This window comes from Coffea eugenioides, chromosome 1 (genome assembly GCF_003713205.1).
Source record: "Coffea eugenioides isolate CCC68of chromosome 1, Ceug_1.0, whole genome shotgun sequence".
NCBI classification, from domain to species: domain Eukaryota; kingdom Viridiplantae; phylum Streptophyta; class Magnoliopsida; order Gentianales; family Rubiaceae; genus Coffea; species Coffea eugenioides.
In genome coordinates, this window is record NC_040035.1 from 34,869,809 (window position 1) to 34,882,601 (window position 12,793).

General features: G+C 34.6%; 2 protein-coding genes across 2 annotated transcripts; one reads left to right on the forward strand and one right to left on the reverse strand.

Annotated features, from left to right (window-relative positions):
- The first annotated feature begins 1,394 nt into the window (after positions 1-1,394).
- On the forward strand, positions 1,395-8,858 carry LOC113777385 (THUMP domain-containing protein 1 homolog). The gene is made up of 7 exons (XM_027322425.1): positions 1,395-1,506; positions 1,610-1,726; positions 5,054-5,524; positions 7,279-7,418; positions 7,530-7,650; positions 8,098-8,238; positions 8,444-8,858. Exons 1-7 carry the CDS (start codon positions 1,450-1,452, stop codon positions 8,525-8,527), a joined length of 1,131 nt encoding a protein of 376 aa, XP_027178226.1. The 5' UTR covers positions 1,395-1,449; the 3' UTR covers positions 8,528-8,858.
- A 1,001-nt stretch (positions 8,859-9,859) lies between these two features.
- LOC113764073 (ubiquitin-conjugating enzyme E2 20-like) lies at positions 9,860-11,991 on the reverse strand. The gene is made up of 6 exons (XM_027308123.1): positions 11,610-11,991; positions 11,050-11,077; positions 10,700-10,927; positions 10,540-10,603; positions 10,367-10,426; positions 9,860-10,259 (listed from the first exon to the last, which is right to left on the reverse strand). The coding sequence occupies exons 1-6, from the start codon at positions 11,735-11,737 to the stop codon at positions 10,216-10,218; spliced, it is 552 nt and encodes a 183-aa protein (XP_027163924.1). The 5' UTR covers positions 11,738-11,991; the 3' UTR covers positions 9,860-10,215.
- Between the last annotated feature and the right edge of the window lie 802 nt (positions 11,992-12,793).

The window sequence follows — 12,793 nt, forward strand, 5'->3', positions numbered from 1 at the left end:
TCCCTTAACTAATGATAACCACCCCTACAAATCACGTTTGCAATTGCAAACCACGTCTGATACAAATCACATTTCCAAATTAGGAAGATTGCAAGTTCACTTTATCTTTATTACAATTATATATATATATATTTTTTAAATTGTGTAATCTCTATCCCTTAACTAATGGTAACCACCCCTACAAATCACGTTTGCAAATTACAAACCACATCTGATACAAATCATGTTCCCAAATTACAAAGATTGCAAGTTCATTATATCTTTACCACAAATTTGCATTTTTTTTTATTTTAGTAATCTTTATCGCTTAACTAATGGATAACTAATAGTACCAAGTAACTGATAATGAAATCAACAGTATGAAAATCACATATCAAAAATTGAGGAGCGCATTTGAATTACAATTTTTTTAATTATTCACATATCAAAAATTGAGGAGCCATTTGAATTACAATTTTTCATAATAATTCACAACAACTGATGATCACTAACCCATTTTATTCTCATTTGTCATCCACACAAATCAAATACACCGAGGGGGAAAAAAAGCAATAGTGTTTTTGAACTATACTAAAATTTTCAAATGTACGATTCGTATTTCATTAATGTTTCTTATTTTAGAGAATTGCAAAGGAAGGTAGAATTTCTTGATATATATTTATTTTTTATAGTACCATTTATAAATATGTAAAGGATACATTAATTTCAAATTCCGTATACTCTTAATTCTCAGGAAAATGGGAATAGACTGTTTAACCAACGAATCAATTCATGCAAAGATCATGTATTCTCATTTGTAGTGCAAACTCCACAAAATTGAATAGAGTAAATAAAACCACCAATATTGGCTTTTCGTACTAAAGATTGGTTGGGGTAACACAATGTTTGCACCTTCATACAAAATTATCGAATCGAATGCACAATGTTTGTAAGTATTTCATTTTGAAATCTAATAAAGCATACATTTTCATGATATATCATATATCATTCATTTTCTAATATAAATTTCTATTACTCTTTCATGATCCATTTTTTGAAAAAATAACAGTTCCTAAATGATATACATATTTTATTATACTTCGAATTATTACTAGGCAATTTTTACATTTTAAATATGTTGGTGGAATTTTTTAACTTTTTTTTTATTCACCTTGTCTTTTTATTTCTTCCAATAATAATAAAATGTCACCGCCATGCAGAGTACGGGTATTGGGCCTATTGGCACTAGTTCTAACTTCTAAGTACATTAGTGGTGAATCGAATATAGCTAAACCTTTTTTTTGGCCTTTTTATTATTACCCAAAAAAAAAGGTTTGTGGTCCGTTTATGCAATACGACACCGTATTAAAGCATCAAAAGTTGAAACTCCCCACCCTTCTCCCTCTCCCTTCGTATGTTCTCCCTCTATTTTGCTCTCAAGTCTCAACTGTTCCCTCTTCTTCTTCTGCAATGGCAACTGAGAACACGTCCACCAAGAAAAGGAAGCAACGCTATCTTCCCCACAATGTATGTCCACTTACTCTTCTCAATTTAGAGCATTTACTTCACTAATCTTTGTTTTTCTCTTGTAATTTATCCGGTTTTCTTTTTTCTTTGGTGTGTATACTAGAAACCAGTGAAAAAGGGAGCATACCCATTACATCCAGGGGTACAAGGGTTCTTTATAACATGTGATGGCGGAAGGGAACGCCAAGCCTCTCATGAAGCCATTAATGTTATTGATTCCGTATGTCTGCTTTAATTCCTTTTTTATTTTATTTTATTTTAAATTTGCCAAAAAAAAACGGTACCTTATTTCAATTTGGGTGCATAAAGTTACACCTTTTTTTTTTTTCAAATTTTTGTTAGCTGTCTTTCTGGGTTTTTGCTTTCATTTATTGGGTTTTTTTTCTGTATTGTATTACTTTTTGCCTCTCATATATGTATTCTGTGCAAATGCTGTAGCCTTAAAATTGTACAAGCCATAAACTGTGTTGTGAAATGTGGTTTGTTGTATTATTTTTTCTGTCTATATGCGTTTTTTTCACCGTTTACTTGGATTAAAGTTCCAAATTGTGACTAAAGCTTCAGAACCCAGGTTTTTATTTTGAAAAATGATTAAAAAAGAATTCATATTTCTGCAGTCTTCAGGCAGGCTTTTTGACATAAAAAGTTTGAAGGTGTTCTTGTAATTAAATTCATTTTTAAATGCCTATGCGGACAACTCTTTGGTTTTTCTTTTAGCTGATCCATGAGTTATGCAATTTCAAACTTCAGAGAAAATGAATAATTTTCAGTGTGGTGCTGGATATCAATGGTTTTTTTTCTGTGATTTTCAAGTTCTGTACTAGGATTACATGCAATGCAGTGGATAGGCCAAACTGTGCAAAACTGATTACTTTCTGAAGTTACTGAAGGTGTAACTTCAAGATAATTGACGTATGATATCATTTGGGGAATTGCTTTTCTTCAACTATAGAGACTACAGATAAGATGCTGAAAATTTTAGACGTCTTATCCTATATTTTGCACCTCTTTTATGTGTATTCCACAGTGAAATTCCTAATGTTGCTTGTGTCCTCTAACTTTGGCAATAGTATCTTGTCTCATTTTGTATTTTATTTCCATACCAACGAAGATGCTTTAAGACCTCTACAACTATTATTTTAACCTTCTTGACTTTTGTAATGACGACTGTACAAATCTCAGGCCTGAGAAATTTTTTACCTATTAGTTGATTTCATGAGTTTTATATTGTATTCCTTGACTAAAACACCATAGTTTGTTTCATTATCTGCTACTTATTTTGGACTGAGTTTTGACGATTTATCTACTTTGGTTATGATTCTTTATGGTTTAACCTTTTTTGCTCGATCTAACCAACTTAAACACTTTTGGCAATTTTCTTTTAAGTAGTAGACCTGCAAGGGGAATTCTGTTTATTTTTGTAAGGTCCAATCTGATATATGTCATGACTAGTTCATCCAAATTTCTGTGATTGTTTTAGTCTTATTATATCTCTTCTTGGAGCCTATTCAACAGATTGTGGTCCATTTACCAGGAAGTACTTGTACTTTTCAAAGGTGCTTCTGAAAATATTTGGTGGCCTTTTATGGGTAATGTTTGGTTTTGAGAAGTAGTTTTCACAACTGACCTCAATCGGCACTTTAAAAATGCTGTTTTTTGAACTGGATTTCTTGACAAAAAGTGAATAATTATATTTTCAGGGATTCTGTGACCTTTAAAAAGCATCTTTTCCATGAGGAACAATTATCTACCATATGCTATTTGATTAGTGTCAGCTTCATTGGATGTGAGATTTGATGGTTACATTTAGTGTACTCCCATTTGGTTGTCCTCGAATGATAATTCCATCTAATACAGTAAGGCACGCATGACTGCAGATGCACTTCTCAACAAAATCCAATGAGAAAATAGATGCATTTAATAAATATTGTTGGGATCTTTGAGTGCTTATGCCTCTAGCCACTTACTAAACAATGGGCCTTAATTATGATTGTTGTATTTGTAAGATTTTTTGGTGTTTGTTGATTTTAAGAAACCTTGATTTTTTTTTAAGAGTCCTTTCAGTTGTTTCACTAGGGAGGACAGGCAGAACATGGTCTTTAATACTTGTCTTCTTTTGATACTTATAAATGTTATTAGGAATGTATGAAAAATAAGTGGAGAGCAGTATATAAGCTAAAAACATAACCCTATATACATGCATGTTTGCTTCCAGAAAAAGGAAACAGTTATGCAACTAATATTAATTATATAGGGATTACAGAAAGCTCTAGTCATGTATGAATAAAATTTAGTACATTTTCCTCTGTAAACCTTTACAAAAAGTACCTATTGACTAATGGCCTACAGTGGGTAGGGTTAACTCTTAAAAATCTGAAAAGTTAGTAGCTTTATCTCTAACTGCTGCCTTATTTTGGAATGTAATCTTCAATACTTTGTTTGGAGGGAAGGGAAAACAGACAGGAAAGAAGAGTCACCATGCTATAAAAAATTTCTGACATGCTATTCTTTGTAGAATTCAGAACTGCTTCATGCATGTAACGAAAGCAGCAAAATGGATTGTAATATTAAGAAAAGGTTGTGAAAAATTGAGCTTAATTCTCTTTTCATCCTCTCAAATTATAAAAATATGAAAATCCTGGACTGACTTGTATTTATGATTCATTGTTCATCTAATATATGGTGGTAATAGCTTTGAATGTGTCTATGAGGTAATGGAATGCTGTATTATTTAGTATATGGTGGTAATAGCTTCAGATGTGTCTATGAGGTAATGACTGCACCTAACGTGTCAAGGGAGAGGGTGAAGAGCTTCATGTGATGGCCTTTTTTAAGTTCAATCTTTTCTGGTCAGTTAGATAATTTAGACTTCGTAAATTGAGCTGGAAATGTACCAATAAATCTTTCTGCTTGTTTCCTTAAAAATTTGAAAAGAATTAGAATGGGTCAAAGAGATAGGATTCTGATTTACCCATCCTTCTTAATTAGAATTTTTATTTTCATTTAATTGGTTGATCAATTATTAACCAAACTTTTCTTTTTCTTTTTTTCTCTAAGAGGTTTGGAGTTTTTTTGTTTTGTTTTTGGTGTTGGGGGTGGTTCGTGGGGAAGGTTTATTGGAGACTCTCTGCCTTCTTTTATGCATTGCACTGTACTGCCTGCTGTTTCCCAGTCCTGCTATGCTACTTTTGGCTTTGAGATATTTTCCACTATTAAAACATTTCAATCTTGTCATGGTATTGCTTGTCTAGTTTGGCCAGGCATACCCATTTTCCCTTTTAATGTTTGCTATGCATGGTTTTGAGACATTCAACACAAAAATCATCTCAAACTTAATGCTTCAACTGTCTGTTCAAATGCATTTCATGGTTAGTGCAATTTATCTAGTTTTAACATTTGAAATCTAAAATCATTGTTTGCTTTTTTATTCCTTATTAATTTTTTTTTGTTTAGTAAGTCTATTTTTGTTATTATTTTTCGCCATAAGATTACTTATTTATCATGTCACTCTGAGCTAATTGTATTATCATAATCATGCTTGCTGCAGTTCTTTGAAGAGTATGTGCATGGGGCAGGTTCAAATAAACAACAAGAAGCAATACCAAAGCAATTCATGAATAAGAAAACTAAATTTGTATACTCTGATAGTAGTGAGGATGAAGATGGAGATGATGACGGGATTGGCAATAACATTCATAGGAGCACAGAGGAGAAAGATTTACGTACGGATAATATAACCGATGCTAATTGTGAAACTCTAGTTGATGAAAAGCTAGGGTCTCAGAATGAGGACGACTCGTCTGTTCAAGAGGAAATACAAGAACATAAAGATGGTAAGGAGGAAGTGACAAAGAAGCATAAATTTCAAGAAGGTGATGCTGGAGAGCAGCCAATTAAAAAGCAGTGTGTTGAAATAAGTTCATCAAAGTCCCCAAATTTGGCATCTTCTAAGATGGAGGAGAAATCAGTTGATAAATTGATCGAAGCTGAGCTAGCTGAGTTGGGAGACAAAAGTAAGGTAAGTAGAAATCATTTGTGAAGCTGCAAATTATGATCTTTTACTCTTTGCTTGGGAAGAATGCCTTTGTTGATGCATTCTGTTTTTAAATTGGCTTTCTTTCTTATACCAAAAGAATGATGGACATCACTTAATTCTCTACTCACCCAACTGGATTCTCTATGTCTTCATGAGCTCTTTAGATTTATCTTTCTGTAAAAGCACATGTGTCAACTGGGGGCATAATTCCATGACTTCATGCTCTGTTGCCCTGGGCCTCCTTTATTTATCTGTGGACAGTCTCAAAGAGTTCCAAACTAATTAAACATCATGAACTGACCCAAGTCATTTAGAATGTGGTAGAGTTAATACGACTTGCCCCATTTTCCTCCTTCAACCCTTAGGTCGATGTCATTTTAACCTTTGATTTTTTTGGAGACTATCTCTTAGGATAAATTTTATGTCAAACTCTACATACATCTATGAAATGTGGTTGCAGAATGTTCATAATATCCATTCTTTCTCATTATCTTCATCTCAATAAGTAGGCTTATCTTATATGACCTGCCCTCTCCCATCACCACTCTTCCCCCTTAGCCCAGTGGTCACCTCTTCCACTGTTGTTCTCTTAAAAATCCCCTCATGCACACACAGTCACATGTATGTGTATATCTCTACTACCATATTATCAGTGGAACCAATGGCAGTGCCCAAAGGAAGAAGGAGAAGGGCTGCATTTGGAGATGGCTGGCTTTTCGATGGAAGGACAGGTCTTCTTCTGGGTAGGATGAATTGACAAAGAGAAAGAAATTAGAGTTTGATCATGACCCATAACATGGTAAATAGTAGGTGTAAAATGACATAATCCAAGAATTGAAGGGGGTAAAGTGGTTTTAGATTTGTGTGAGGTGATGTTTATCTTCTCCTTTCTTTTTGATCAGAAAAACCGGCTCATTCTGAGATTTTCAGAAGCTGTTTGGATTCTGCTAAGAATTTTTAAGTGCATTCTACATGAAATGGCAGAACTTTGACAATCGAATTATGATTTTCGCTAGATAAGATTGTCAGGCTACAAATGAATAGTGAAAAACGAACATAAAAATACAACTTTGATTTGTTAGCATTTTTCGTGTGTTTGAGGCCTGCATTGCTGGTGTAAAAGTGAGATTTAGAAATGTTGTTACCCAATTCATATTGATGTCCTGAGACATATGATAAGAGACATGCTGAAAGCTACCCGGAAAATGTGAAAACATGTTTGAAATGAATATGTAGTTGAAATTCTTCTACTTGTACTAAAGAGTTTATTATGATGCCTCCTCACTTTCAATTTCTTTTGTTTGTACTCAAGCTTGTATGAACTTGATCTCTGAGTGAATCATCAATTTTCTTTACCCATAAGAATATGTTTGCTACTAATAAGTCTTGCAGCATTTTTTTTTTAAAGTTTATAGCCGGTCTTTTGATTTTAAGAAATGTTTCTTCTGTATGACTATGCATTTGTTGAACAATATAGCTATAGCTTGGCTGCTAGTATACTAGCAGATGTCACCTTCACATGGCCATCGCATGACACTTGGCAGGCCTTGTGAAGAGACATTGGTTTCAAGAATGAAACACTTCCCCCAATTGTATATCAGTATGCTAATTTGCTACAATTGTCTAGGACTAAAAAACCTGGGTCCTGAGATTTCATTCTTTTTTTTTTAATAGTTGGGGATCTATCCTGATTTTGCAGCAACATTTTCTTCGGTTCTTTTTGTTTTATCAAACAGAGACGATTCAGCAACCTTGACTCAGGCTGTAATGGTGTTGTATTTGTCCAAATGCGCAAGAGAGATGATGATCCGAATCCGAAGGATATCGTGCAGTATATGATGACTTCCCTTGCTTCAACCCGGAAACACATGTCTAGGTTACTTTCTCCGCATGTTCATTAACTGTTTCTGCTAATTGGCTTGCTGTGCTGTAATGTAAACTAGTATTAAGTATCTTATCTGGTTCAAATTGCATTGGCTTGCATCAGATTCATGTTAAGGGTGCTGCCTATTGAATTAAGCTGCTATGCATCAGAAGAGGAAATTGTAAGGGCAATTAAACCTTTTATTGCAAAATACTTTCCAGTGGAAGCTCAGAATCCCCACAAGGTAGCTTCGATTTTTGTCTCCTTTTTAATGACACCCTTGCTTTATAATCTATGCTCAAAACCTGAGCGCCTGTACCCCATTAAGTAAACTATCAAAATATTCTTGTAGCTCATAGATGTATTTCCAATTGTACTTGGTTTCTACTTTATATCTCTAGTTTATGACCTCGGGTTTGGCCTTTAGATGTTATTCAGTCTATTACTTGGAGAAGAATTTGGGTTCCTCTACTATCACCTGCATTGCTTTAAAGTTTTGGTGTGTTAATTATTCAAGTATCCTACTTAGGTACTTAAAGGTGGAGAGGGGCGATTGAGTTTGATTTTACTTGATTCTTTGCAATTTATCCAACCAATAACTGCTATATTTGGCCTGACTTTTGGTACTCTGTCTTCTTTTTTTCCCTGTTCTTTGGCTGAGCAAAAAGGCATTATAAATCTTCTTTTGCAGTTCGCTGTATTGTATGAAGCCCGTGCAAATACTGGTATTGAAAGAGCAAAAATCATCGATGCAGTCGCAAAATCTGTTCCTTCACCACATAAAGTTGATCTTAGCCATCCTGATATACATATTGTTGTCCAAATTGTCAAGGTAAGACATGCACATGCACGGCTTCAGAGTTCCTTTATAAAGGAAACTAGTTATTCAGATCATGAGTTGCTGATCTGCATCTACAAGACTAAGTGATTACTTTGTACTAAAAGTTGCACTGAATTTGAGTTATTTTCAACATCTCATGTCCAAAAGTGATTATGATTTATGCTCACGGTATAATTCGCTTTTGTGCCTTTTGCAGACTGTTTGCTTGATTGGGTTGGTTGAGAAGTACAAGGAATTGGCCAAGTTCAATGTGAGGCAGCTTACATCTTCTAAATCCTAACTTGGCAATTCAGTTTGGTTTTAAGCAGCCTACCAGTTTCTGTTCTCACAGTCATTTTCTTTAATGTATTTCCTACGATATTTTACCAAATTTTGTACTTTGTTATGCTTAGTTCATATCAATCTTAAACTTGTGGCTTAGCCTGAAAAAAAAAAAAAAAAACGAAGATGATTTCGGAGGTGTTTATGTACTCTTTGTCAACAAAAGAAATATTCCACTTCGGATACACACAGTCATTCATTCCCCCTAAAAGTCAGGTGTCTGAAATTTCCAGACAGAATAGTCAATCCAATTTTGTCTTCTTTTTCCAGAGGCAACGAGATTTCTGATATGCTCTTTACTGCGTTCTTGCAACATTTCCGTTTTGATAACATTTTTTGATCCTTAGCTTTTGCCAATGTAATTTACCAAACTTCAAATTTCCAAAATGACATTTGACAACAATTATGCTGGATTGTGGGTATGAAACCTTCTTTCTGTAAATGTTTTCAGCTTATCTTGCATTTATTAATCAGCAAAAGGTCGGCTAGAGAGGTCTCTGCATAAAAATTAACAAGTCAATACATAATTGTGTAAAATGCTTTTCGGTTAAGAGCTCCAAGTCAATTAACTCAAAGATATTGCATGAGAGTGAACAAGGTCATTGAACAACCTTCATAAATGCCAAATACTTTCAGAATACAAAAAGCAATATATATATATATATATATATATATCGGAGTTTACCAGGAATCACCAGCCAGCTACCAACAAAGAGCAACCAGGGAAAGAAGGAACGAAGTAACTCGACCAACAGGAGAGAAACAATCAGGTGCCATGCCAAAGGTTTCTTCGTATCTGATTTTACACTACAAATGATATTCCATTCCGGGGTCGCCAAACTACGACGAGAGTTTCGCCCATGACTTCCCTTGCTTTACAAGTGTTAATTTTGTAAACCACCTTCAGACCCTTGGTTAATAGGGGGTGACTTCAACTAAGGGGGCATAGAAAGAAAAGGTGAAGGCGCTTGCTGGAAAGGGTGGAAGTTCTCGCTGGCTAGCGTCATAGAATACTGGCCCGTGAAGGGGGCTGGAAGGAGAGTGATAGTTCCTAGTGACAACAGCTGGGCGTGAAAGCATTCCATCGGGCTTCCCGCTGAGGGATGTGTTCAAGTCGGTAGGGGGAATAAGAAAGCAGGTCATTCTAGCAGAACCAAAAGAGAACCTAAGATTAGGTCTAACAAGCATTTCTCCATAATAGAAAATCCAAAAGGCCCATTAGTTCATCTTTTTGGTCACGAGAGCACCAATACAAATAACCAATGAATTAAACAAGCAGCACACAAAGCCCTAGGACAGCAAAATTGGATGCATCCCATCAAATTTGATTATGGAATACAATCAACAATTGATGGATATAAAAAAACCTCTGCATTTTACTGCATTCCACTTGAGGACAAATCAGTTATGCCATCTACTAATTATCAAAATCAAACTATCTTTGTTGGTCTTGTATGTATTGAAAGTACAACTGCTGTAAAGGAAAAAAAAAAAAAGGAAAAAACAATGAGAAGGAATCACAGAAACATGAAGAAACAATATCAATTCACGTTTCTCCTCTCCAAAGAAAGCAGACTTTATCATTGATCAGCTGACAGCATCTTCACTTGCTGGACCCTGCAGGGCTTGGCGATATGAATGAGAAATCTAGGAGCTAGGCTTGTAAAGCTTCTCAACCATTTTCCTGTACTCTGCAAACCAGAAACAGAATTCAGTTAAAGAATTTCCATTGCCAATTTGAGGAAAAAAAGACAATTCATATATGTATACAAATATGGTCAGAACTCAGAAAATGTACCTGCTTGATTGCCCCAGAGTGCTGCTGCTTGATTATTCAAAGGTGAGCTTGTGTTCGGTTCTGCATTCAGCAATATCCACAGGTTATGTTAATGATAAAGAAAAAAAAAATCAGAGAATTGTCGTGATTCTTAAAACAATTGCAAAACTACCATCAACAGCAAGTAAGATTACCTCCCAGCAGGCTTTGAATGGAGAGCAGAATTGTCCTCACATCATAAGCTGACGACCACTTATCCTGGAACAGATAATGTAATCGATTAATCAGGTTTCCAATTTTGGGGCAAAATTTGAGACAATAGTAGAGTTATGGAGAAACTTTATCTATTAATACCTGAAGTATGTCCAAGCATATATTTCCATAAACATCAACATTTGGATGAAAGCAGCCAGTCTCGAACTTGACCTTTGGAGCCTTGAATGGATAATCAGTTGGAAAGGAAAGTGATAGTTTGTATTCAGTGCCCTCAAACACGGTATCTTTGCTACCAGTAATTGTTCCTTTCCAGCAGAATATGTTGTCTTCCTCGGGAAAAGCAGATATTCCGGAATCGCCACTCATCTGTACATTCATCAACAGAGTCAAGGAAAGAGATTCAACCAAATAAGGAGCCAACAACAGAGAACAAAAACATTGCTAAATGGGAGCATGAATGGAAGATTAAAAGAGATCAGAGATCCTACCATCAAGGCCATCAGCTCAGATTGCAACCTGTATTAACGAGGAAAAAAAGTTCAAACATCAGTTACATAAACAACTTCTTTATACATAAAAACACTTTCTTGGACGTATTCTGCCCATTTTAAGACATCAAATTGACAATTTTTCATAACCAACAAGACTAGTTAGGCTTTAGATTTCAGAATTGAAAAGGTCACAGTAATAAAACAACAAACAGGATATGAGTTTGATATCAAAAATTGAGGATCTTAGCTAAATCAAAATCAGACATTAGAAAGTAAAAATCCTCCAAATAACGCAAGCTAAATTAATAGACTCACATAGGACCAAGAAAACACATTTAGAAATATGTCATACGTTTTATTTCTTTCACCTAATAACCGTGTCCAGAAATCAAATCGAAACAGAAACCACAAATTCAGACACTAAATCCCCTAAATTAACTCTAAGAGAAACAAAGGGGATCAAAACCCTAATATCCCAAATCAAGAAATTCAAAATTTCTTTACACACGTATTCGAAAAATAAAAACCCTAAAAAATATTTTCAAAAAAAAATGTACCTCTTGAGAACAGATTGAGTATCAACGTTCTTTGCCGATTGCACTGGCTGCTTGGATGACGTCATCACCGGACCAGCCGCCGGGGTGTTGCTGTTATTGCTGCTTTCGCTGTTCATTGTGGTAGTCATCCCTTCTTCCTTGATTCCTTACTATTCACACCTCAAAAAATTCGACCTCTCAACGCTTAAACAATAATCAATATAAAGGGTTCCAAAAATTCTGACCAAATCAAACCGGAATTTCGAGAAATCTCGTCAAAGAAGAAGAAGAGGCTAGTGAGAATTAAAGGGCTGCCCCCTTCTTCTGATGATGATGATGAATTATTGAATCTTGCTTAGAGAGAAAAAGTGACAGAGAGATTGGACTGATGCAGAAAAAGAATGGGTGAAGAGATGTTTATAAATGTGAGAGTTTGTCTGAGTTTTACATAAGAATCCAAAAAACATTTTGAACGTTAAAAGAGCTGCGGCGGTGGGGTTTGGTTGATGTTTTCTCGTAACGGCTAGTTTTTTATGCTTTTTTTATTCTTTTTTTTTTTTTTGAAAAATAATAGTTTTATTGGTTATTATTCCGTTGTAAAATTTTGTTAAGGGAGACGAGGGATTTTCTTCCTTTTGAATGATTGAATTGCACTTGTAAGAAAATGATTGAATTCTAATTCTAAGATATTTTCTTTATCATTTTTTGGAATCTAATTTTTGGATTGGTTGTGGAAGTAAAACTTGAAGAAATGGGATCCATATATTGCAAATTAGGAGTGTGGTAGATAATTATAATGCAACTGACACAAATGTGAGTAAATTGTGTGAGTTTTCTGTTCATATAATAATAATATGTCCATAAAATGGAAAAATTGAGCACATCCTCTGCCTTCTCAGTCTAAATATATAATGGGGACAAAAATGCAAAGTCAAACTGTTGGATAAAGATAAATTGATTTTGACTATGAGAATTATTGAATTTTCATCCATTGTCCTAAATTTGAAGAAAAAGGAGAAATTTTCGTGACCAAATTTATTTTGACCAAAACATTTATGACCACTTTAGCACATGGGCCCAATACTAAGATGTTCATTTCTCATTGACTTTAGTAATTCTAAGTTTACAGTTTGATATGCATTTTAGGTAATATTGACTTTTCTTCCATTTTCATAATTACATCAAGAGGAGGGGTACAAACGTCA